The following is a 24580-nucleotide window of genomic DNA, read 5'->3' as shown; positions in this document are numbered from 1 at the left end:
CGACTTTTATGAGTGCAAGTTAAAGAAATACAACGACCTAATTCGCATATCATTAAGAAAAGTGAATAAAGATACGAATTATTTGAGTCCACTTTGGCTTTGACCCATTAATACATAAATAGATACCAAAAATACTTCTGATTTCATTAAATGCCTCTCATGGGGTTTGCATGACCCCCCCCCCCCAAAGTACGGCATTTCGATGTAAACATTATTAAAACTGTTGATTTCATCAATAGTAAACATTATTAAAACCAAACAATATTTACAATTTTTCTTTAATTGCAGTTACATAACAATAACAACAAACTATAAAAAAATCACAAAAGAAACATTCATACGGTAAACAAGAAAAACAAAAGTTGCTTTTGTAGTATAATCTTTGAGTAATTAATGGGGAATTTAGGTCTGAATATAATACTAATAATGTAGGGGAGTGAAACGTGATAATCCATAAATATGTGTTCCTCAAAATTTTACAAACACTTACACTTTTACAAACGTTTTTTATTTTTTGGTTTAAACCAATTGATTTTTTTGAAAAAAAAAAAAAAAAACAGCCGGTTAAAACCATGGTTTAAACCAGCCAACCCTGCGTAATACGAAAACAGACTCTCGCGAAGTGTGTATTGATTGGACTTCAAAACGTTCTCAATATATAGGAGTAGGTGGAAGAGTAGAAATTGACGATAAGGTAAGACAAGACTTAATTTAAAAATAAAATTTACAGATTATTTAAAGAAATAGGGAGTGCAGTCTTTACCTACCCCAGCTCCTTGCCCCCGCCAAACATGTAGATGAAGTAGCAATATTCTTACTCAATTTTTAAAAACCTTATATAACTACACCGCGTTCAAGAGTTCACAAAGTGGGCAAGCCTTCAACATGTAAGCTAAATTGCAATAACATTCTTTTATTTATTTAACCATATTTAACTACATCAAATTGTAGGTAAATAAAGATCACAAAATAGTTTACACATTGAGTGGGGATAGCCTCCCTAACAGCTCAACACAGAGTAAAAACAATAACATTTCTGTTATAATAGTTATTTAACAATTTATAACTATGACAACGTAACATGCTATTACCAGTCCGCTGAAATATGCCAAGTAACGAACTAGTCCCAAATGCGATATTATTTATTTACAATTGTTTCAGATACAGATCAATGTCCATTTTACACAAACAAGTAACAACGTATATAATAAATAACTAAAAAGAAATAAAAAAAATAAAAAATACAAAAAAATATATTTATGTGAATAGAAAGTACAGTTGATTATTGTAATTAAACATTTACACAAAATTTTGGTTATTATTAGGCAGATAGTTTAATTTAAACAGATCTTGAACACTTAGTTACTAATAAGGTGATACTTATTATCTTGATAGAATAAAATCAACAATAATGGTTAAAATTTGCTTAGTTGAATAAGATTATATATATATTGGTTCGTGTCCGCATTTGTTAGATGACATTGAGAAAGTGAAATAATCAATCGTGTCAACTTGTTCATTATACTCATCCACACAGTGCAGATTCTTGTTCTTATTATTTGATACTAGCAGAACTTGCGCTCTCCGCACAGCGCATCATTTCTATATGAGTATGAATCTCCTTATCATTGTTTACAACGTCTGTACATGTCCCTGTACAGACACAAGTAAAAGACGTCTTGATGAAAATCGGCGACAGGTATCATAAAGGGGAGATTTTTTTTCGATTATTGTTTCAATATCTTACGGTTTGCAAGATTTGAGCGTACTTCCGGTTGGAGTTTCTAATTCATGTATGATCAGTGTTTTCTTTCTTTTTGCATGCAGTATGTAATACATTACATACACAATTAATTTTATAATGTCAGTGTTCATTGGGCAAAACACTCCAAACAATGAAGGTTCATTTTAGACTGGAAAAATGGTTATTCTTCGTTTTTCATTATTATGTGGCCATGAAACAAACGACTGAGAGAGTATACAACCCCTGTATACAAATATGTGGTGTTGGAATGTATTACCCGTAGGATATGCTTTTTTAAAAATTTCAACACTTCCAGTGTTGACCTTGAAACCGTCATGTACGTTGTGGTTCGGAACAACTTTCAGTTTCTTATTTCGCCTCTTTTCCTTTACTTTTCCCAGCTATTCCACAACGAACACGGTCCTTACCCATGCCAGCATCTTTGCCACGCTGTGGCTGGGAACGCAGTTGACTCGGATGCAGGCAACGTAAGAGAGATTATACTGAACTGTGTATAATAAAATCATGCATTAAACTTACAACAAATGATAAAACTAAGATTCAAATAATGAATGTATAATGTCACTTATAAACACAGATATTACATGCACATTAATCAAGAAAATAAATGAATTATCAACCTGTCGCTTCTTGTAACAACGAAGTAGATGGCATGACATATAACTAAACAACTCACGTCATTCTTCGGCTAGCCATCAATGTTGTTCTATTACTGTCCTGGGTTTAAGTCCCGACTGCTGCTTCGGTGATGAGTATCGCAAGCCACGATTGTAATCTCTAGTGCATGAGGTTGTAGACGACGCTTTATAACACAAATCCACTTGTCATTAAGATTACTACAATGAAGTACGAACTATCCCTTTTCAACACATACAAAAATCCATTAATTCTGTTTTCACATTCGGCGTTTTAAAAGAAAATATTTATATGCACGTAAATATAGTAACACTATGATTGTAGTCAGCACGAACGCTGCTTTCGATAAAGTGCGACGAACTCGAGAGCAAACAGCGGCGTGGAGGTAGCCCTCGCAAGGGTGCCGGAACACTGAAGTTCTTTTCAGTTGGACATTGCGTATGAACGTTTGGGGCTGGAGTTCCCCGTTTATGACGTATAGTGTTGAGTCCAAGCTCTTTGGCTTAAAAGATGCGGATACTTCGAATTAGCCAACCAGAGATGAAGAATGACAAGATGTAAGTGTGATTGCAAGTTTCCCGTTTTCTGGACTCAAGAGGGCAATCACAAAGGGAGTCGCTGTGTCCACATCATATGTCTATATATGGCCATGAAATCAGACTGAGGCTCACCAACACAGACGAAGAGACATACCAAAGCGATGAGAGGAAAGTTTCTAGAATGTTTGGAAATATACGAGGCTTGGTTAATAAAGTTCGAAATTAAGTCTATTTTTCCCAATGTCTTTTTTAAATCCAAAAAATGAGCTTTAGGTCGGTGATAACCTAAAAAATGTAATGAAGAAATAACGGGAATGCTTTTTAAATATTCAATTATAGCTGGACAATCTACACAAAATTTGAATCGAGCAGCGAAAACGGCACGTTTCTTGCACTTGTGGTTTTCGAGATCTCGTCGAAAGGATTAGAGGCAAACATGTATACTTTAAACCTAGCATTTTTATATATAGACTAGCTGAACCTACACAGCGCATCATTCACATATGAGCATGAATCTCCTTGTTATTCCTCACATCTGTACATGTCCCTTTACAGACACAGGTGAAGATGTCTTGATAAAAATCGGCAAGAGATATCGTAAAGGGAAGATTTCTTCGATTACTTTTTCAATATCTCGCACCGTTTGCAAGATTTTAACCTACTTCAGGTTGGAGTTTTTAATTCATGTATGATCAGTGTTTTCTTCCTTCTTGCATGCAGTATACAATAAACAAATACATTACACAAACAATAAATTATGACGCCAATGATTGTTCATTGGGCAAAACACCCCAAACAATAAAGATTCAACTTAGACTGGAGAAATGTTTATTCTTCGTTTTTCATTATAATTTGACCATGAAAGAAACGCCTGAGAGATATGCAACCCATGTATACAATCATATTGTGTTGGAATGTATAATGCGTAGGATATGATGGTTTAGTTTTTTTTTAAAATTTCAACACTTCCAGTGTAACCGTAAAAATTTAATAAAGACATAATGGCCATTTTTTAAAAAAAATATTCAATTAGAACTGGACAATCTACGCAAAATTTGCAATCCATCAGTAAAAACGTAATCTTTCTAGAACCTGTAGTTTCCGAGATCTTATTGTCGAAAGGATTGGCCACAAACATATAAACGTCCACAAACGAATAGTTTAAAAGAACTCCAAAGATGGCAGAACAATTCATTTGCATTGATTTTGGAGAAGTTTTATTAAAATACAAAGGCTTTGAACAATAATTTTAAAAAGATAAACTTCATGAAAAAGATCTATTTAAATTATTTATTTAAAGTACACACATTTTCAAATATTTGTCCTTGTTAAACGTGAAATCACAAGTAAGAGGTTGGAGATCTGGCATTTTTATTGTTTTTGTAGCATATTAATAGATAGTTTTATTTCCTGGGGAGCTGTATTAAAATGGTTTATAGTGTAAAACGACATACTTAACATGGAAATTAGTTTTGCATAATTATGTATTAACAAGTGTTGATTAATTGCCAAAGCAACCAATTTTGTGTATATTTATATTAATAGATTTTCAACATATTCATTTTTTTTTAATTATCAGCAGATCTTGAACAGTACTTCGAGGCAAATTACTCTCTCGCAGTAAGGTATCACGTTATCTTGCTTTTAAAAAATTATTATTATTATTATTATTATTATTATTATTATTATTATTATTATTATTATTATTATTTACAGAATCAACATCCAGACAAAAATCGTTATAAATAGTTTCATCAAGCGTAATATGAAATCTGTAATTTGGCGAATCCGTTTTACGAACTTTGTTCTTACCTGTATTAGGTTTAAAGAGCGGAAAGTTACGAGGAACTGCATGTGGCCTACGTATCATCCAGATGCGCTGATCACTACGCTGTGCATTCCGTTTCCCAAGCAACCGCGTAGCCTTCAGTTTTGATTTCGTGCCCTTAGATCATACCACATGGACTGTATCATAACACCTATTTTGTTTTGCAACCCAGTGTTTGTCAATACATTTTTATATTACTCCTGTGTTAATAAAATGCAAACAAGCTATACTTCGAGCAAAATTATAACGAATTGACAGATCAAAAAGTTGTGTTGAGAAGGAAATATACATCATGAGGATTATTAAGGTTACCGAGGGAAGGACCAGTCATAATCGTAATAATGGTAGGGGTTTTCTTCAGGAAGGAACAACAACATTCCAATGTTGCCTCGTTGTAACACGTGTTTAAAAGTATATGTCAGTTGAGGTGGGAGGAATCCATCTGTACGTGAAGTGATTTTTGTTGATTTCCTGTGCCTGGCAACAGCGTAACACATGCTTTTCCAAAGGTCAGCCCGTATCTTATTTTGGTCCTAATACAAATGCAAAATAATGTGAACAAAAACTATAATTTCACTATGAAGTAAAAGTCTATATTATGTGAGAGAAGAGTAGGATCAACCGAATTTTCTTACACCAGATTGTCAATAGATGTAAAATCAACGAAAAAAAAAAAAAAAAAATTTAGCCGGGAATCATATCTGGGTTTCCGGCTTACTATGCCGCTTGCTAACTACCCGTTCCGCTCCCTTAATAGCCACACACCGTTCACTCATAAGATCATTGCTCTATTTCGTAAAATCTTTCTAATTTCAACGGACTAGTTATTTTACTGTATGTGTGTGCATAGGACTTTCAATTATTAATTTGCTAGCTGAAATCACCCTTCTTTGCACGGGAAGAGAAGGTTTATCGAAAGTATTAGAATCCTATCTCTTAGGATATACATTTCAATGAAAATATAATGACAAAAATCTGTAATGTCATCCTCATCTCAGCAATTAAAGCCATCGGAAGTGCCATTGTTCATCTCAGAGATCCCGAAACTATGGGCTATGCGCACTATTATTAGTCGTTTTCGATTATGTTTTTATATGTCAGCACTTCCTAGCCCTCATGCCAAAAATTGTAAATATAATATAAAATTCTTTGGAGGCCTAAGGTTGATAATCGTATCAAGTATCACTTGATCACACAAAAACTTAAATTCGTTGTTATATACAAACAGGGGTCCTAGGAGGAAGTGGCAATACTTTGGGAAATGATAGTATGCGTGGTTCTAAGCGAAGAACTTTTATGAACATGTGTCCGATTTTGAACGATACTTGAGATATAAACAAAAATTAAAATGGAGGAGGAAAATATCATGGTTAGCTGGTTTAAACCAGCTGTTTTTTTTATTTTTTTTAACGGTTTAAACCAAAAAACGAAAAACATTCGTAAAAGTGTAAGTGTTCGTAAAATCGTGATGAGTACACATTTATGGGTTATCATGTTTCACTCCCGTATATTATTCGTATTATATTAATACCTAAATTCCCCATTCATTACTCAAAGAGATTATACTACAAAAGCAACTTTTGTTTTTCTTATGTTCACTGGATGAATGTTTCTTTTGTGATTTTTTTATAGTTTCTTGTCATTGTTATGTAACTGCAATTAAAGAAAAATTATAAATATAGTTTAGTTTTAATAATGTTTACTATTGATAAAATATATCGAAATGCAGTGCTTTTTTTTAATGGGGGGGGGGGGGGGTGTCATACAAATCCTATGAGAGGCATTTAATAAAATCAGAAGTATTTTTGGTATCTGTTCATGTATTAATGGGTTAAAGCCAAAGTGGACTCAAATAATTCGTATATTTATTCACTTTTTTTAATGATATGCAAATTAGGTCGTTGTGTTTCTTTAACTTGCACTCATAAAAGTCGTAGTAAACTATCTTGGACTAAATTAGCACTTCTGTACCCGGCAGTATTTTGAAATTGTCCTATAATAACATTGTGTAATGGTGTATCATTGTGCTATTGTTTATCTTTTTATCCTTCTGAAATGACTCTTGACAATTATATTAATAAGTATGTAAAGATCAGTACAACGTATTTTTATCAGGAGTCCAGGAATGAGTCGGCACACGTATCGCATTTGTAGCCAATTAGTCCCGGTTTCGAGTTCAAATGGAGGAAAATTTCTTTCGGGTGTAAGCCAAGAAGCCATTTTGAATTCCGCTTTAAGCTTATGTGACCCCTTCTGCATAACCCGGTTGTTGCATAATAACACCAAGGCAGAACAAACTTATTTCTGTTCATGTGTGATATAAATATATAGAGCAAATTATTTTTTAAAAATTGTTTAAACAAAAAAAAAAAACGTTCTTTTTTTCAATAAAAAACCTAATTTTGCCAACCCTGGAAAATATATATGTAAACAGTAACATGTAGAACAAGGACAAGGGTACTTGTATAAGTAAATACTAGAGGGACATACTAATACTTAGAGTTCTTGCATTTATTTGTGGTGTGTAGTGTGGTAACCTGATAATTATGTAATTAATGCTGAAAAATAGTATAAACACGCGCTGATCAGTACTAACATGAACGATTGAAAGGAGGTGAAAATTCCACATAACAAATCACAAAAGATTCTCAAAAATACTGCCAACATAGATGCACTTCTGAGCGCGTCCGAAAACATCTTGTTCTGTACTGCGAAGCTCCCGATGATGCTCATACATTAAGTCAACAGCATGAATAATGGACCCATGTATTCATCCTTTCTCAGTAAACCTCCTGTTTCAGTCACTTCCACAAACAGAATTCAAGAAAGTTGAGGTCAGGAGAGCGATGTGGCTAAGTAGCCGGACTACCACGAACAATCCGTCGATCAGAGGAGGTGGCATTTAGATGTTCAGTAGTCAACCAATTTGCATGAATTGATGCTTCGTCATGCTGCGAGATAAGATTCCGCCTTGTAAAAGGGAACATCGTCTGTCTGATCCGTCAAATCATTATATAACAAATAAAAGTACTGCTGTGCATTCATGCATTCATGAATAATAAGGGGCCAACAAGAGTGTCGCAAATCATGCCACTTGACGTTTATGGAAAGTATGTCTTAATACCTTGTGAGAGGTGTTGGGTTGGGGTTTTCCCGAGCCCAAATTTTGCTGTTGAGCCATTCTAAGTCAAATCAACACAATTTGAAAACAAAATTTACTGTACCATCTCAGATTGTCATGAAATTTTGCACTGGGCTACTGTTCATATAGACTAAGAAAAATACCAAATTTCAACTTCATATAACGACCAGTATTGAAGATAAGGCTATGTAAAGTTTGAAAAAAATGCCCAAAATAGCATATTCAATGTATTTTGAAATTGGAATTGCATATCTCCTAATTGAGCTAGTGAGCTGGTTAAGGTGTCATTTTACAGCATTTTTCATGCGCTTTCATGTGGTATACAACAGCATATAGGCTAATACAAATTATTTTTATATTGGTTTGCCTCAGTATAGACCCGTAATTTAAAAATATGAATGTATAAAAATAAATTCCATTTGTTAATTGGTAGTGAAATAAAATTCAGAAATCTTATTTAGCGCAAAAAACCTTCTCGTTCACTGGAAACTGTGCTTTGTTGCAGAAACACTATAACGACCAGAGTCTTTAACTACTGAGATAGGGGAAAGGAGACTTAACATTTTCTCCAATTGCCGCGCTGTAGAAATCTGGTCGTTGTATGCTCGCTGCAACGTAATATAAATTAGAGACGGTGACGGATTGTTTTTCGCTTTTTTAAAATGGATTAACGGAACGAACAGTTATAGAAGTAAAAAATATGTTATTTAAAGTATATATGGGAGTATTAGAAAGTGTTTTTTTCTATTTTTCACTACTACTACTAATAATATTTTTCTTGTAATACTTTGGTCGTTACGCAACACTGCAGAGTACATTTTATGGTTGCCATATATTGGTGGTAAAATCGAAAGGAATGTATTGACTAGAGTGAGAGTAATAAAACAAATGGAGAACACGGTGGCGTAGTGGTAGAGCGACGTCTCTGCTGCGAGGGGTCCTGGTTTTATACCAGGTCACGTGAGATTTCTCGTTATTTTCTCCCTTTTTCTTCCACACCGTGATTCCACCAGCCTAAAATTTATAACGTTGGGTCGTTAAATTAAAAACAAAAAGTAAGGAAAGAAGACGACAGAACAAATATCCTGTTTCATGCTTTGAAGTATTGACAGTAGGCGGAAGTGTTTAGACTTCACTAACTTTGCCATAGTTCTATCATAGGTCTTTGACTGCATGCTGGAAATTTGTATGTATGTATATGTGTGTGAGTGAGAGAGAGCGTCTTGTCGCTTTATTTTACAGTTAGGTTATATACGATACTTGTATGTCACTTGTGCAGATATTTCTGTAGTAAAATGATATTTTTGTTTTTATGGTAGATTAAATCATATTTTTCATTCTAGCGACGATGAGTTGGATATGGTGACAGAATCCGCAGCAGAAACGAAACCAACAGGCAAAGGGAAGGATAAGAAATCAAAGTAAGTATTTACCCAGAATTGTTCAAATAGAAAGAGAAGTTGCTAGCCATATCATAGTACAGTATTGTTGGTGAGCTTTATTAAGAATCTGGTGAGATCCCCCCTACACGAGTAAAAGAAGTGTTTCCAGCTAATAAGTTAAAAAAGGTAGAACTCCAGCAGCACTGACACTTACATAAATTAGTGTAATCTTATCAGATAATTTGCAAAAGATACATCTTATACGATGTAATTTCACTCTTTCTATTCTGCCACCCATGTACGTGCTACTGAATGTACAAATTACCTTGGTAGTGCGCTTACGATGGTTTAGTACCTGAACAAAACATGTAGTGCTTGATTTTTTTTTTTTTTTTTTTTTTTCAAGCATTTAAGCACTTTTTATAATGGTAAATGAGGTTTTCTATACCAGTTGGAAAGAAATTCGTGTCAAGTTCTCGTAGTTGATCATTTCCTGCATACTTTTCTATACTTCAGAACATTAACCACAATGTTCTGCACATTTCGTCAGTGGTTGAAGTACTGAGTCTACCGCTGTGTCCAGAGTTGTCATTAACAATACTGGTTTCTCCTGGACACGACTTCGCTGCATGTTGCCTTGAAATTGAGCCTTCCCATACACCTTCACAATCTACCTATGAATGTCAGCAGGTGTAGTGTTTTTGGCTCACAGTAACTGCACCACTGACCTCACTTCTATTTTTGACCAATTTTCCAGACGAGTCACCATTTTAAATGTCTGCTTCTTAGGTATACATGGTCAGAATCCGAAATCTTCAAACTTTAATATATATATATATTAATATACAAATAAATTTTTGTTACATTACAGTGAATAACACAAAACTTAAATGCTTTTATTCCGATCAACCCTTGTATATAGCGAGCACACACTCAATTTTCCCTACGCATAAGTTGAACACAATTTTATGTGAAAACAGAAAAAAAGTTACATTAATGATTATAAAACATGAGCTAGAATTGTGCGTCTATCAACAGAGAGTGTATCTCAGAAATGGACTTCGAATCAATATTGTGAGTTGAAAATTACAATAGATTGTCTCTTTTTATACAACGAACACCTTTAAAACCTTTTATCTCTTCGTTAACATGCAAGTTCTCTTCTGTGTAGCATACTGGTTAACATGTAGCACCAAATTTAACCTCTTGTGAAACACACAGCTTTGAAAAGAAGTGAGGAATACTTCAGGGAGCGGCATAGCAAGCATGCTTTTCTCGAGGAACCCATGTCTTTTTCAGGATACTTTGGTTAGAATATATATTATATTCACATTATTATTATTATTATTATTATTATTATTATTATTATTATTATTATTATTATTATTATAACAGCTTGAAGGAAGTGTACAGTTCTGGTCACAAAAAATGGAACTGTCTTCCAGAGAATCCGAAAAAATGACTCTTAATTCCGTACGAATTCATTTAGGTCTGGCTCTTTTTCCTTGCATTTTTGCCACAGTCAAGAATGGAAATTGAACGATAATATTTCAGTGTGCATATGGTAATTTCGCTGTAGACAAACAAAATAGCTATAATATAGAAAATTACGGCAATTTTAAGTCACAACTATGATTCATTACTTATATTTTAAATCTAGAACGATTAAATAAGTGAATGAAGTAGGGAAAATATCGTAACTAAAACCTACAGTGATTAACCATCTGCTTCACGCGATATGCTAATTGTTTCACTGTCAATTCAATAGGATGCTGGAGGAAATACGAAGCCATATTTCAAGAAACAAAGTAAAATTACATCTACTTTTAATGTCAATATTACGGCCTAGCAGAAAATAAACCAAAACTTTAATGAATTTTGGTATTCATAAGACGAGTTCCTTTTCATTCTTTTATAAGTTGGACTTTTTAAATGATACTTTTGTCAGGAAAACAGCTAAAGACTTTTGTAATTTATTTTCTGTAAAGTCCTTCAGGAGGTAACTCCGTAATTAGTATTCAAAATAAATATACAAACACGATGAGAAGACTTTAAAATTATGAATCTTTACAAAACACACAATGATTTGTTTTTTATTTCTATCTCTGGTGCGTGAGGTCTCTGGACTTAATGCACAAACACCATGAGCGTTGGTGTTCTCAGGGTCTTTCGTTTCCTCCCATTTTCTTCATTCTACCATTATCGTCCATCTCAGTATCATCATCATCTTAGCCTCAGGACTGTAAACTAAACTAAAATGTTCTTATATTTTTAAATTAAACCCAAATAAATAAACTATTTTAAGCTAAATTTCATGGTGGTTCTTCCTGTTGCCAGGAAGAGAAATTAGAATTTTTAAAATGCAATAGTATGCTCATTTTAAATTAATAATATCCGATGACTGAAAGAAAGTAGGATCCTTAAAGCAACATTCCTTAGTAGGAGTTGAGTAGCTTATATTTATTATATTTACGTCACTTTGCACATGATAACGATTCTACTTGTGCCAATGAAAACAAATAAGAAATTTTGCACATTTGCTTCACGTTCGTGTGCCTTTCTGAGGTAGACCAGTAGTAAACTAAAATCCACGGTTGCATTCATGCTTAGCTTAACAGCCACCTTTATTTGTTTAATTGTCTCTGACTGATGTGTCTACGTCATATTTTGTTTATATTGCACAACTTGAACCAATTCATAACCTTGTATAAATCCGAAATATGATTTTCAAGACTGGGATTATCCAAACTTAACATTTTAACATTCTTTCATAAAATCTTTGACATTCTTTTTCTGCCATGAAATTATCTTAGACATGATAGACCAATATTGTAATAACAATATCATAGAATGGCTTTGCATACGTGGAGAGTAAATATTTGGAAATAGCTTTAAAAAACGGGAAGATCACACTTCATTCCAGTCCTTCTGCATGATCTAGCAAGGACAGAGAAACGTTAGCTACGTAGAAAATACAAAAATGATATAATCTAAGATAGGTGACTCGAACCCTCACAACGACCTATGAAAGGTTTATTTTTTTGAGGAAAAGTATAGTAAAGGAATAGTGTATTTACGGTTGATATGTTAGAACAAAAATCATAATGACGTACTCTACATCAAGAGACATCTGCTTCATGCCAAAAGAATCGTTTACAGCAGGAATCAGCAAATTTGACTAGTTTCTAGATTTCGTTGCTCTAAGTTGTAACGAGCGAAGCGATAGCAATGTGTTGCAGATAGAGTTGTTAACTGACGAATGAAAAAAAACACGCTAAATTACAAAACGTGTCTGCAAAAATATAGAAATCGTAACCTCCACCCCTTTTAAACCTGAATCTCGGGAAATAATGGGTCACGTGTCCTCTTACTTGTAAATGAAGAGTTTATATACATATTTCATCTTCCTAACTTGAGGGTCTCATGATATACTAATTCTATGTATCTTATTAATTTTGAACCTTATAACCTTTAAGATACGCCTTTTAATCAAAATAGTAGCGCCCTAGCTCGAGGTAGTTACTAAATATATTCCAAAATTAAATTGTAAGTTTTCTACCATTGTCCTATGATGTAATCACAAATAACTGATAACATTGCTTTCAGTACAGAGGGGGGAAAATAGAAAATGTCTCTTTCCTCTTAAAAAGGAATTTAAAAAACACTGGGATACGCGTCCGCTTATTGTTAATGAGGAATTTTATGCCGAGTTTCATCTTCCTAACTTCACTGATTTATACGATACTCTGTTCTGGGTAAATCACTTAATCACCTTTTAACCTTTACCTTCCTTAGTATACACGAAAAAAAAATCTTATTCATTGCTCTTGTAATAAAAGGAGTTTTCTGCCCAGGTATCACGTTTCTACATATATTAACATATCGTGAATTTTCAGTGAATCGCTTTCATTCTTCCATATAACTGCACGTTTTGCTCCCCCTTCAGCAAGCAGAATTTTCGAAAACATTGAAGTACGTGTTTCCTGTATTTTCAATTAAGAATTTATATAACGAATCTCTCACCTCCAACTTAAGAAAATTCTTGCATCGAGCATTTTCTGAATAGCGGGAAATCTTAATATTATAGAAATCGGCCCCTTATGCTTTTCAAAAACGAAGCGAATTCTTGCGTTAAGCATTTTCTGAATAAATAATGGAAAATCTTAATATTACAGCAATCGGCTGCTTACCCTTTTCAGAAGCGAAATTTTCGAAGACGCTGAAATATGTGTTTAATTTTTTTTCGAGAGTTTATATATATCGATTGTCATATCTTACACTTAAGCAAATCCTTACAATGGGTACTTTCTTAATAACAAATGGGAATTTTATATATTACAAAATTAACTCAAATTTTCCTCCTGAGGAGTGGAATTGTCGAAAATGCTGAAACATGTATTCCCTTTGTTTTATATAAGAGTTTATAAACCGAATTTTTTATCACCAATTTAAACAAATCCCCACATTCACCATTTGGACATAAATAAAGGGAAATTTCAGTATCATAGAAGTAGGTCATTCTTCCTCTTAAGAGAATAATTTTCCACCTTCAAGTTTCCGCCTCAGTTTCACAAGTAATGTGATGAGGTGACACCTATAATATTTTATAAAGGATAAATTATAGGTTTCTGTTCGAAGCACCTATAAAGGTTAAAAAGGAGTGGGGTGTTGGGTTCGTGTTCCGGCTACCACATTTATTTTATGCGCACCACCGTTGAAATCTCCGTTCCTAGTGCCAAAATTGTTTATGACAGACTTCCCAGTCTCGGATATGACGTTTCGCATGTAAATTGGATGGGAAATTTGAATGAGGATACATATTTTTGGCACTGAAATGTGAGATTTTAGAAAGGTAAACTGACATGTTCGGGTTTCGAACCGACGACCCTTAATTTAAGCATGTTGTAATATTAAAGAAAGAACTGGAGACTGATTGCACGGTAGTGAAAATCCTGTCTTCCCGCGGTACTCCAGGGCTTTAGGAAAATAAGTTCCCACAAACCGTGAGATTAAACGAAAAACAATTTACTTCACACACTATAGTGTATCTCTTATATTCAGATGCTGGAATGCTGAAAAAGAATTCTGCTCTAATTTCTGTTCTGAAGGGACGAATTATACTGACTTTCACTTTCCTTGAAAATTGGTGTAATAATAATAATGTTGCGATAAATAAATAAATATCTTGAACTCAAATTTTGACTGAAAGTTGTGAAATTCAGTTCATGAAAGATTAAACTGGAAAAATTGCCTACATTTCCTGACTTTTAGCCTGTCAAACCCTTCTTAGAATAACTTATTACTGAGGTCGGGGAGATAACTTCTTTGTGAAAGGAAAGCTTACAAATTTGGATTAACAGTAAATAGAAGCTTTAATTATAAAAATAATTTTAAAAAATGGTCAAAGACAAATCAGATATAACAAGAATTACCAAGAAATGTTTGAATTTGTCCCAACAAATATTTGAGAGTAAGGCATGAGACCTTAGCATATAAAAATTGATTTAGTTAAATCAATTTACACCTTTTTCTTTTTCTTGCCCTATGGCTTGAATACCTGTACGGGACAACAAATTTCTGAAATTGACATTATATATATATATATATATATATATATATATATATATATATATATATATATATATATATATATATATATATATATATATATATATATATATAAAGCAATGATATTGATGTGCATAGCGTGTTCTAAAGATCTCAAGTCTAATGTCTAATTTATTACTGTACAACAATTTTTCTGCTCCAAAGTACCGATAAATAATTAATTATCAAATTTTGCATTGACCAATAGCTACTTTTATGATTCGTCATACTTGAAAGGTAATGAATTTTGATTAAGTGACCCTTTTTTTTTCAACTTTATTTTAATTTTAGTGGTGACGTAGGATTTTGACCTTAAGTAGTGAGGATTAGAATGGGCAAATTAAATGAAAATAAGTGAAATCAGTCATGACTTTGAACGAAAAGTTACTGAGAAATTTAGAAAGTTGGAGAGCCTAAACAAAAATGAAATTCAGCCAGTTTTCGGCTCCTAGTTCCTTTTAACTATTACTTAATACATATTCAAACTTGAATCTACACTTTTAGGATTACATATAAAATAAAGCAATATAAGTGCAGGACACATACATGTACGTCAATACCAACAAAATCATTATATACGCAAATACGAGCAAAAATCATCAGCTTATCATACAAATTATATCAAATACAGAAAATAGACCAATATATGTATATAAATACAGATATGCACACAAATAATATTAATACTACTTAGACACAATAAATAATGCAATGACGTCTGATTTAATTAACTTTCTTACGTACTATATGCACATGGTAGTTTTTCGTGTTTTTCCATGTTGTGTTATTGGGGTGATCGTCCATGCGCATGAACCTTGATCTCTGTATTGATCAGAAAGAGGAAGATGATAAGTTAATTGTGGCTTTGCTTAGTCTAATTCCAATGTTATCCATCTATATACGTATTCGAATATAATATCATGCTCGATTTACCTTGGCACTTGGTTCTGTATAAATAGCAATAACGACCTATCATACAATATTCTCCTACAAAGCATCTTTTTGAATTCCTAACATTACATTTTTGAATATATTGACAATGGTGTTCGGCATCTTTTGATTCGCACAAACATATTACTTTTTCCTAATTTGAACTGAACGAACACCTGCATTAATAGATTTAATATTTGTTCAACAATAACATTAAGTACACGATTTGAACTTGCCAATAGTAGAAAAAAATACATAGAAGTTTCTTCTCAACTGAGATATAAGGAGTACATATTAATGACTGTTTTGGGATACTTAAAAAAAAAAGTACGTAATAGATATGATACATATATATCCTAATTTGAGAATACTCAGAACTCTCCTGATTAAATTATGCAATTAAGGCGACCCGACGTATCAATATTACTTTAATTTACATATTCGGTTCGACCTTATAGGCCATAAAAAACAGATTTTGCATGAGAAATTTACAGAAAAATCTTATGTTAAAACGAAAGTACGTCTATATATATGTTTAAAAAATAAGGTTACTAAATGTTTCTATATTAATAATAATAATAATAATAATAATAACTTTAAATGCTATGAACAGCTCATAAGCAAAAATACAGCACTATGTTAAAATCATTATATAATCATTTTAAACAGACCAGAAATTATATAATATAAAATGACTATTAGAGCAGGTTAAGGCCTTTGTCAGAAGATTAATATATTAAAATTATAAGGTTCAAACTGATATATAAAACAAAACATAAAACAGTCAATTTCATAATATACGATTAAAAGAACTATGCAAATTAAAGTCTCATTTAACTACTATTTAAAATAATGAAACAACCTTAAATTGCACATTCACATGCAAAAATCTCTTTTACTTATTGTCATATTTTAACGTAAAAAACTAGTTCTTTGAGTAAAAGATTATAACAAAAATACACTGAAAATACACAATAACAATAAAATAAAGATAAGCAGCTAGAACCATTGTCATAAAGTTAAAACAGTTCAATTTTTGTAAGAAATGCTCTGATATTTATCCTAACATATGTTCATTTTAAATTGTAAGACATTGTCTTCCTTCTTAGTATTTCACGTTTAAGTTTAATGCAACCAATGTCGATCGATTCCTAACATTATAAGTCGGCACTCTTATTCCTATATTTTCTAAGGAATATTCGCTACTATATTTATTATCCAACACCATTTGAATAAATAATTTATCAGTAACTTTCCTCCTTTCCGATAGTTCTTGAAGCCCCCAAAATGTTAACCAATATCCATATTCATGTGCATAGTAATCCTTTTTCATTTTATAACACAGTAGCATTATGAAACATTTCTGTACAGCTTCGATTTTGTTAACAAGTGTGTTGGATAGATTGTTCCAGACAACTGAACCAAATTTCAATTTAGATTTAACAAGTGTCTTATACAAGTATACATACGAACTACCATTTATAAAATCAGGCCATTGATAAAATATAAAAACTATTTTTTTTTCTTGCTGATTGCACAATGTCATTTATGTGATTAGCAAATTTTAATTGTCTGTCATACAAAATACCGAGATCTTTAATTTGCTGAACTTTGTCTATTGTTACCAGGGTTTGCCCAAGTGGGCCCAGCCCGAAAAAACCCACCGGGTTTTTTCGGGTTGGACCCACTTGAAAAAACCCACCTTAAAACCCACCTGGGTTTTTGAGCTTTTTGTTAATATATTATTGCTACAACTAAGTTGATCACATTGAAAGTGATTTTTATCAAATTTTGGACTTTCCTCGGGCGAATTAAATGCTTTCACGTTAAGGTATACAACAACATTCTACATAAGACCTTTATAAAGTTCTGAATGCACTGAATAAATGAAAAAACCGTACCTTAGCTTGAAATAATTATATAACAAATTAATGTATGGATTATGCTTATAGCCTATTTGAAAAAAATGCAATTTTATATTTTAGAAAATACTTTCCGTAAATAGTATGCCGAGGGACGTTATCCCTCGTAGGGGAGACCGGGACACATTGTCACAATTTTCACGTTTTATTTTCTTGTAAGGCCGAAAATTACAATTTTTAGTATACACACACTGTTATCTTGTGCATAACATATATTTCTCTGTCCAATGTAACTCGCTCTGAACTGGACTTATGTACTATGTTTTATGATCAATACAGTTGTGACAATGTACCCCATATTCGGGGTAAGTTGTCACAATATATGGGGCAAATTGTCACATGTTATTCTTGTGGCACTTTCCAGAAATTGGTAGATATTATTAATGCAACTATTACTAATGCAAAGAGACTGTAAATGTTACCAGCATTAAATACTTAGCGTCTGAAAGAGAATCAAAATATATTTAAATGAAAGGGGAAACTATATTAGTTAAATAGGAAAGAAAGTAGGGGGACCTGTAGCTTATATTTTCTCAACCTAAAAGATTTATTGTTACATCAAGCTTTGTAGGAAAACCAAAACTGCCATGAAAACAGAACTAACTCATAGCTAAGGAATCAAAACTACAAACTGAAAGGTCATAACAAAATGACGAAATTATCAAATCATAGCCTACATCTCCAATAGGCCGACACAAAATTAGCCAATTGCATTTAAATTGTTTCTGATTGTAGTTTATGAATTGTAAAGAATTCCTCTGATAGGACTACTGTATAGCTAGAAGAGGAGTAAATATTGTTAGGAAGTTTAGTTGCGTTTTATTAATACATACCGCAAACTAGTTCGAAAATGTTTATCCTTTTGCTTCTACAAAGTACCATACCTGGAGATCATCGTCAAGAGTCACAGTTAATACACAAGTAAAACAAGTTCTGCTTCCCTCAGTTTTCGTAGGCCGATTCCGTACATCGAATGCACTGAATCCATGCTACATGTACTCGTACTGTATGGATCGCCATAAACTAAACACAGTGTATCGTCGTCCTCTGAGGAAGAATCGTAATCTTCTTTGGACCTTCGTTGACATTGTTTATAGGTGCAAAACTATTTGCTTGAGGAGTTCTTATAGCAAGATCACCATGTCTTTTCAGAAATACCGGATACCAGTCTGGGCCAGCAATGGCCTTTTCATTCCATGACTCTGGGCATTTCAATCCTAGCGCTTTTGCATAGTTGTAAGCCAAATCGCGAACCTCTTTTGTAGTGAGTCCAAATTATATGTGCGAAGCTTGTTTTGGTTTGATACTAGTAATTCTTCCTAGTATTAGTATTATGAAGAGTAACCTAATGTAAATAAGCATTGGCCGAACTGTAGTTCGCCATCTGTAACACGTGCACAAAATCTTGCCAATGTTCTGTTGTGGACATGAAATTCTTGAGCAGCTTTAGGCCTACGTATTGATATGGGGTTGTTATTTCTTTTCATAGCTCTTGCTGCAACCAGTAGATCTTCCACTGGTGGTGCTTTCCTCTCTGTCTTTCTTTTATATATTCTCACTGTCTGTGAAACCGAGATAATCCTGTCGTTTGTATTATACATAACACACACAGTGGGACACATTGTCACAGTGACAACATGCCCCGTCTTATTTGTGACAACTTGCCCCGTCTTATTTGTGACAACTTACCCCACGCGTCGCCATCACTCTTTTTACAAAATATCTATACCAAACGACAAGATTAGGCGCATTCAAAGTAGCACATTATGAAGCTCTATTTGTAGCCTACATAACACACACAAAAATATTTGCTTCTACCGCTTTCACGAACACACAAAACAGCAATTTCAGGACTCGGAAAATTTACATTCCGGCACTGAAAATAGACAAAGTTCAACTGACGCAGCACCATTGTTCCCGCGCATCTCCAAACGAGTACAGTTAGTAGTGACATATAGTAAGTAAACAAGAAAACAGCACCGGCGCGCTGATGTTTTCCCTTTTTTCAGAATTGCTACTGTGACAACGTTCCCCGGTCTCCCCTACGTTTGACGTGTTTAAAGCCATATGTGCCGGTACTACAAGTAAATATGTAGTGCATTAGTAAAACTATTAGTATTATTTCTTACCTTTGATGGTAGCACAAGTATTCTTCAGTAAAATTTAGTTTTCCAACAATAACAGTTTAGTTCAGTTATTTGTTGGTACTCTTCAAATAAGCATTCTTTATAATCAACACCAACAACAGCGTAAAAATTCTTGTCAAATTTAAGAAGCTTAATGCTCAGAGTTCCGAAAACTACGTAACACTTACAACTTCAAGTGCTGAATTCAAACTTCCGTACTAGTGGAAGTTTCGATGTACAGTAAAGAAATCTGCATTTTCGAGGGGGGGGGGGATCGTGAAAGAAATGCTCGGGAAATTCCCGCAATTGAACGCACAAAGTATCGGAACTGAATACTTCAACAATAAAACTATTTATTTTACGCTGGAAGATATTTAATTTCATTTAAGACATTTTGAAACATTTACTTTATAAAATATGAATTACATCTTTGTTAATTGTTTTAAATTAATTTTCTGGAAAGAAACGTCTTGCAACAAATGCTCGGGAATTTCACCTAATTGAACGCACAAAATATCGAAAGTGACCTTCAAATAAAACAATTTATTTTACGCTGTTAAAGTAATATATTTGGTGTTCATATTTGGCAAACGTCACTGAGGCTTCTGAGATGATTCGATCTACTGTTCGTTCGTCTGCCTGTACCACACATACTACAGGGTACCACCTTCGATGTTTTAAGTTTAAATTTTCAGGGCACAAGCACGAGACACATTAAATTTCCAGTATAGATTTTGGCGGCATACCAATGTAAAATTTCAAAATGGCGGCAATTCTTTTCTCAAAATAGCGGATATCCACGCTACAAAGTGCAATTTTTGGTCTTTTAAATTGACATGTTCAGAGTAGAAGCACGAGACACTCTAAATTAGCTGTAAATACTTTGGCAGCGATCCAGCGTAAAATTTCAAAATGGCGACCGTTTTTTCGAAACTGCAGTGAATAGAAACTTGTTGCAAGTTGTGACAATGATAATCTTGAAATATAAATCACATTTTAACACTTTTACCCCAAAGACATTGAAATATTTCGAAAAAACCCGAAAAAACCCGATTAAACCCGAAAATACCCGAAAAAACCCACATGGGCCCAGGTGGGTTGGGCTTTTTAAAAAAAACCCGGGTTTTTTCAAACCCTGATTGTTACTCCATTGATTTTATACTTGCTAACAAAATATTGAGTTTTATTAGTGAATGTCATATGTTTAGTTTTCTCAGAGTTGATCATTAATAAATTATTTTCACACCAATGATTTACTGTATCTAAATCTTTCTGCAGCAGATAATTATCATCTCGTTATTAACTACTATAAAAAGCTTTGTCATCTGCGTATAAAAGTATTTTTGAGTATTCGACTTCTCCTGGTAAATCATTGATAAATAGAGAAAAAAGAAGTGACCCCAGGGGAGATCCTTGAAGTATCACCTTCCCTATTTGACCTTGACTAGATTTTACATTCCCTAGCTTTACTTTAAAAGTTCTATTTGATAAGTAACTTTCAAACCAATTAATATATGACAATGATAGGCCAATGTTTGATAACTTACTTAGAAGTAATTTGTGATCAATGGAATCAAAGGCCTTTGACATATCGATATATATAACATCTATCTGTAATTACTTTTTAGTGCAAAGTATGTAAAATCAGTAAAATTGATCAGATTTGTTGCAATTGATCTATCTTTATAGAAACCATGTTGTGTATCACTTAATATATTCTTTACATTAAAATATAAATGTTTGTGCACAATTATTTCAAAAATCTGAGAGAAAACACTTACTAAACTTATAGGCCTATAATTTTTAACGTCATTTTGATCATCATGTTTGTATAGTGGCACTACATATGACTGTTTCCATTTTGAATGAAATATTCCAGTCTTTAACGACGCGTTATATATGTTTACTAAATTTGACGCTACTTTATTGCTACAGCCTTTAATTACATAATATGGAACGTTATCAGGTCCACGCGTAGTACTCCACTTAATTTTACTAATTGTTTCAATTACATCTTTTTGCGTAATGGATGGAATACAAATCGACATATAATTACTATTATATTCTATTAGTTTCTTAACCTTACATTTTTTATTTTGGTTGGAGTCAAAATTAAAAGAATTATAAAATACAACTTTAAAACATTCTGCTATGTCAATAATTTCTAACAATGATGTATCATTTTACTGATAGTTTTTTATTTTTTTTTTCAGTTAGGAGCACACTATTCACCAATAATTGTTATTATTAAGTTATTATAATTAACTTACAATTATTTACTATAGAAATACATAAATATTATCTGACAATTTTTACACTTAATATCAAATACAACAAAGGATATTAAACTTATTAATAAATTAGTAAAGAATTGTTTAGAAAATAATTCGAATAAAATAGGAATGAACATATTAAAGTACAAGAAAAATAAGAATACATCAAAATTTACATTTTGGAATAAATTCAAAAAGAAGCTTAGTCTAAAACCTGAGACTGTTTTGATTTAACCAGACTTCACAAACAATTAACAGCATTTTATAAGGAGTACTGATTCTGTATAACAGCTTTTTCAAATAAATGATCTAACATGCCAATAGAAATGCAGAAGTTAAATTTTTTAACGGTACATGTTGAACATCTTGTACACGTGTACGATTTTGAGCTTCTCATGTATAATTCTTGACTATTCTCAATCAAACTTACAATACGGTATTTTTTTTTTTTTTAATATTTTAGGATTTATTTTAAATAAAAAATTTCATCCATTTTGTGTGTGAATGGGAATGAATTTAAAACACTTATTGCGTTGCCTCTTTGAATGACAAGGCTTACCCGTTGGAACAAGAAATGTTTGCTTCTAGGGTCACCTGATTTACTAATTAAAGCTGACCCCAAATTTGTCAAAAATTTACTTGTTTCTTTACTAAAAACACCCATGGTTTCAGTAGCAAAAGCAATGAAAAAATGATCTTCTTTTAATTTGGAATATTTCAAATGCTTCCGTTTACCAGCTGCCTCGGCTGCACTTCCTGCCTCCTCGTTGGTTAATGTTATGTATGAGGGTGCGAAAGTGTCTACGCATGTAACATCCCACACTAGACTTTGGCCTCTTTTCCAGGGAATTAAAGTAATTCCGTCTGGTCTTTTGCCATCATCTCGTAACATTCCTGTTGGTTCCAAAATGCTAGGAACGTCTATGCTGGCGAGAGTTCGCTTTAATATTTGGTTTAGTTCTCCGTGGCGTGAAAAATCTCCCACTGCTTCTGATGCAACTCAAAGCATGAAAACCTTTAGCATCCATTTGATTCTGACATACACACATGAATTCATGACATATATTTATGCCAAGGCGTAAGGCTACACTTATTTGAAAGATATTATTTTCCATAAATGTTCCTATGTTTTTTGAGGGTGTAGCTTGCAACCATGCTCCGGACTCTTTCTTGTGAAGCGCTTTAAGACGGGCAGTATCAATAGGATTTTCTGAAACTATTTCCCTTTCTCTTGTCTGATTTAATAATATGTCATCCCATTTCCTTTGTACTCCTTTTGTCTCTGGAATTTCGTTATAAGTGTCTTTCCATATCTCTAGTGCCTCTGTCAAATGTGCAATTTTCACTTCATCAACTGTGTTATGTAAAATGTTGGAGACGAGTGAAACTGCTCCATGGCATGAAGACAAAAAAGCAGGAAAGCTCAAATCAGATACTTTTCGTATGCTTAAACCACCTAGTCGTATGGGTAAACTTGCTTGCCTCCACTGACTTTCGTTTAATGTATAATTAATAATTGATTCTAAACCCCTTTTCAGTAAGTTGTCTAGCCTGGTCCACGTTGGAGTGGTGCGTAGAAAATAGGTCAGTTTTGGAATGCCTAAACAGTTTTTTAGAAGAAAATAAGCTATATGTGCAGGCAACTGTTTCAATTTGTCCATTATTATTTTCATACTATTTAAATGTTCTTCAAATTTATGAGCATAGCCATCCTCGTGGAGTGGCGTCCCTAGTAATGACAACTCATGGGTTTGTATTGTCCGTATTCCAGGCAACAATGTCTGAAACTTGGCTTCAGTGACAGGATCAACTTTTTCCGATATGAAGAATAATTCACACTTGCATGGGTTTACTTGTAAGCCTATCTTTTCAGATTCATTGATTAAAGTATTTAGGTCTTGTATTACCGTTTCTGGTGAACCTCCCAAAGTTCCATCATCTAGGTAAAACAAGTTTAATTCTGATGAAAAACTGTGCACTATTGAATGGATGGCCAAACTAAAAATCATCGGACCTGTAGGATCACCCTGTTGACATCCTACCTGCGACGTAATTGTTTTGTCTCCATAAAATAATAGGGATGGATTAGCATAGCTTTCCCACAAATATGGATATAATTCGGGTACAACCAGCTTCACTTCTTTCAATATAGAATCCTTTTCGACCGAGTTAAAAGCGTTTTTGTAATCGATTTTTAAGATCACCTTGTTTGTACTTTCGTTGGTTTTGATAATATGTCCTAGTAGCATGTATGATTGCCTAATTTCCTTTTTTGGTTGCGAAGCCGAGCTGATGAGGTTGTAAATGAATATTGCATTTGCTATAAACTAATGATACAGCTAACTTAGAAGACAATCTTCTGAGAACACATCCTACTGCAATGGGCCTAATTCCACCATCTTTTTTTTCTTAGTGCACACAAATTAGCTC

General features: G+C 33.2%; 1 protein-coding gene across 1 annotated transcript in view; it reads left to right on the top strand.

Annotated features, from left to right (window-relative positions):
• The window catches only part of eIF5B (eukaryotic translation initiation factor 5B), a 377721-nt gene that overhangs the window by 6160 nt on the left and 346981 nt on the right, over positions 1 to 24580 (top strand). Inside the window, exon 2 of the mRNA XM_081752175.1 lies at positions 9254 to 9331. Coding sequence (XP_081608301.1) covers positions 9254 to 9331 — 78 coding nt within the window. The remainder of the gene's footprint in view (positions 1 to 9253; positions 9332 to 24580) is intronic.

Source organism: Thermobia domestica, chromosome 3, assembly GCF_964235325.1.
Source record: "Thermobia domestica chromosome 3, izTheDome1.hap1.1, whole genome shotgun sequence".
Classification (NCBI taxonomy): Eukaryota; Metazoa; Arthropoda; class Insecta; order Zygentoma; family Lepismatidae; genus Thermobia; species Thermobia domestica.
The sequence above is the reverse complement of the archived record's forward strand: the minus strand, read 5'-3'. Positions and strand labels throughout refer to the sequence as shown.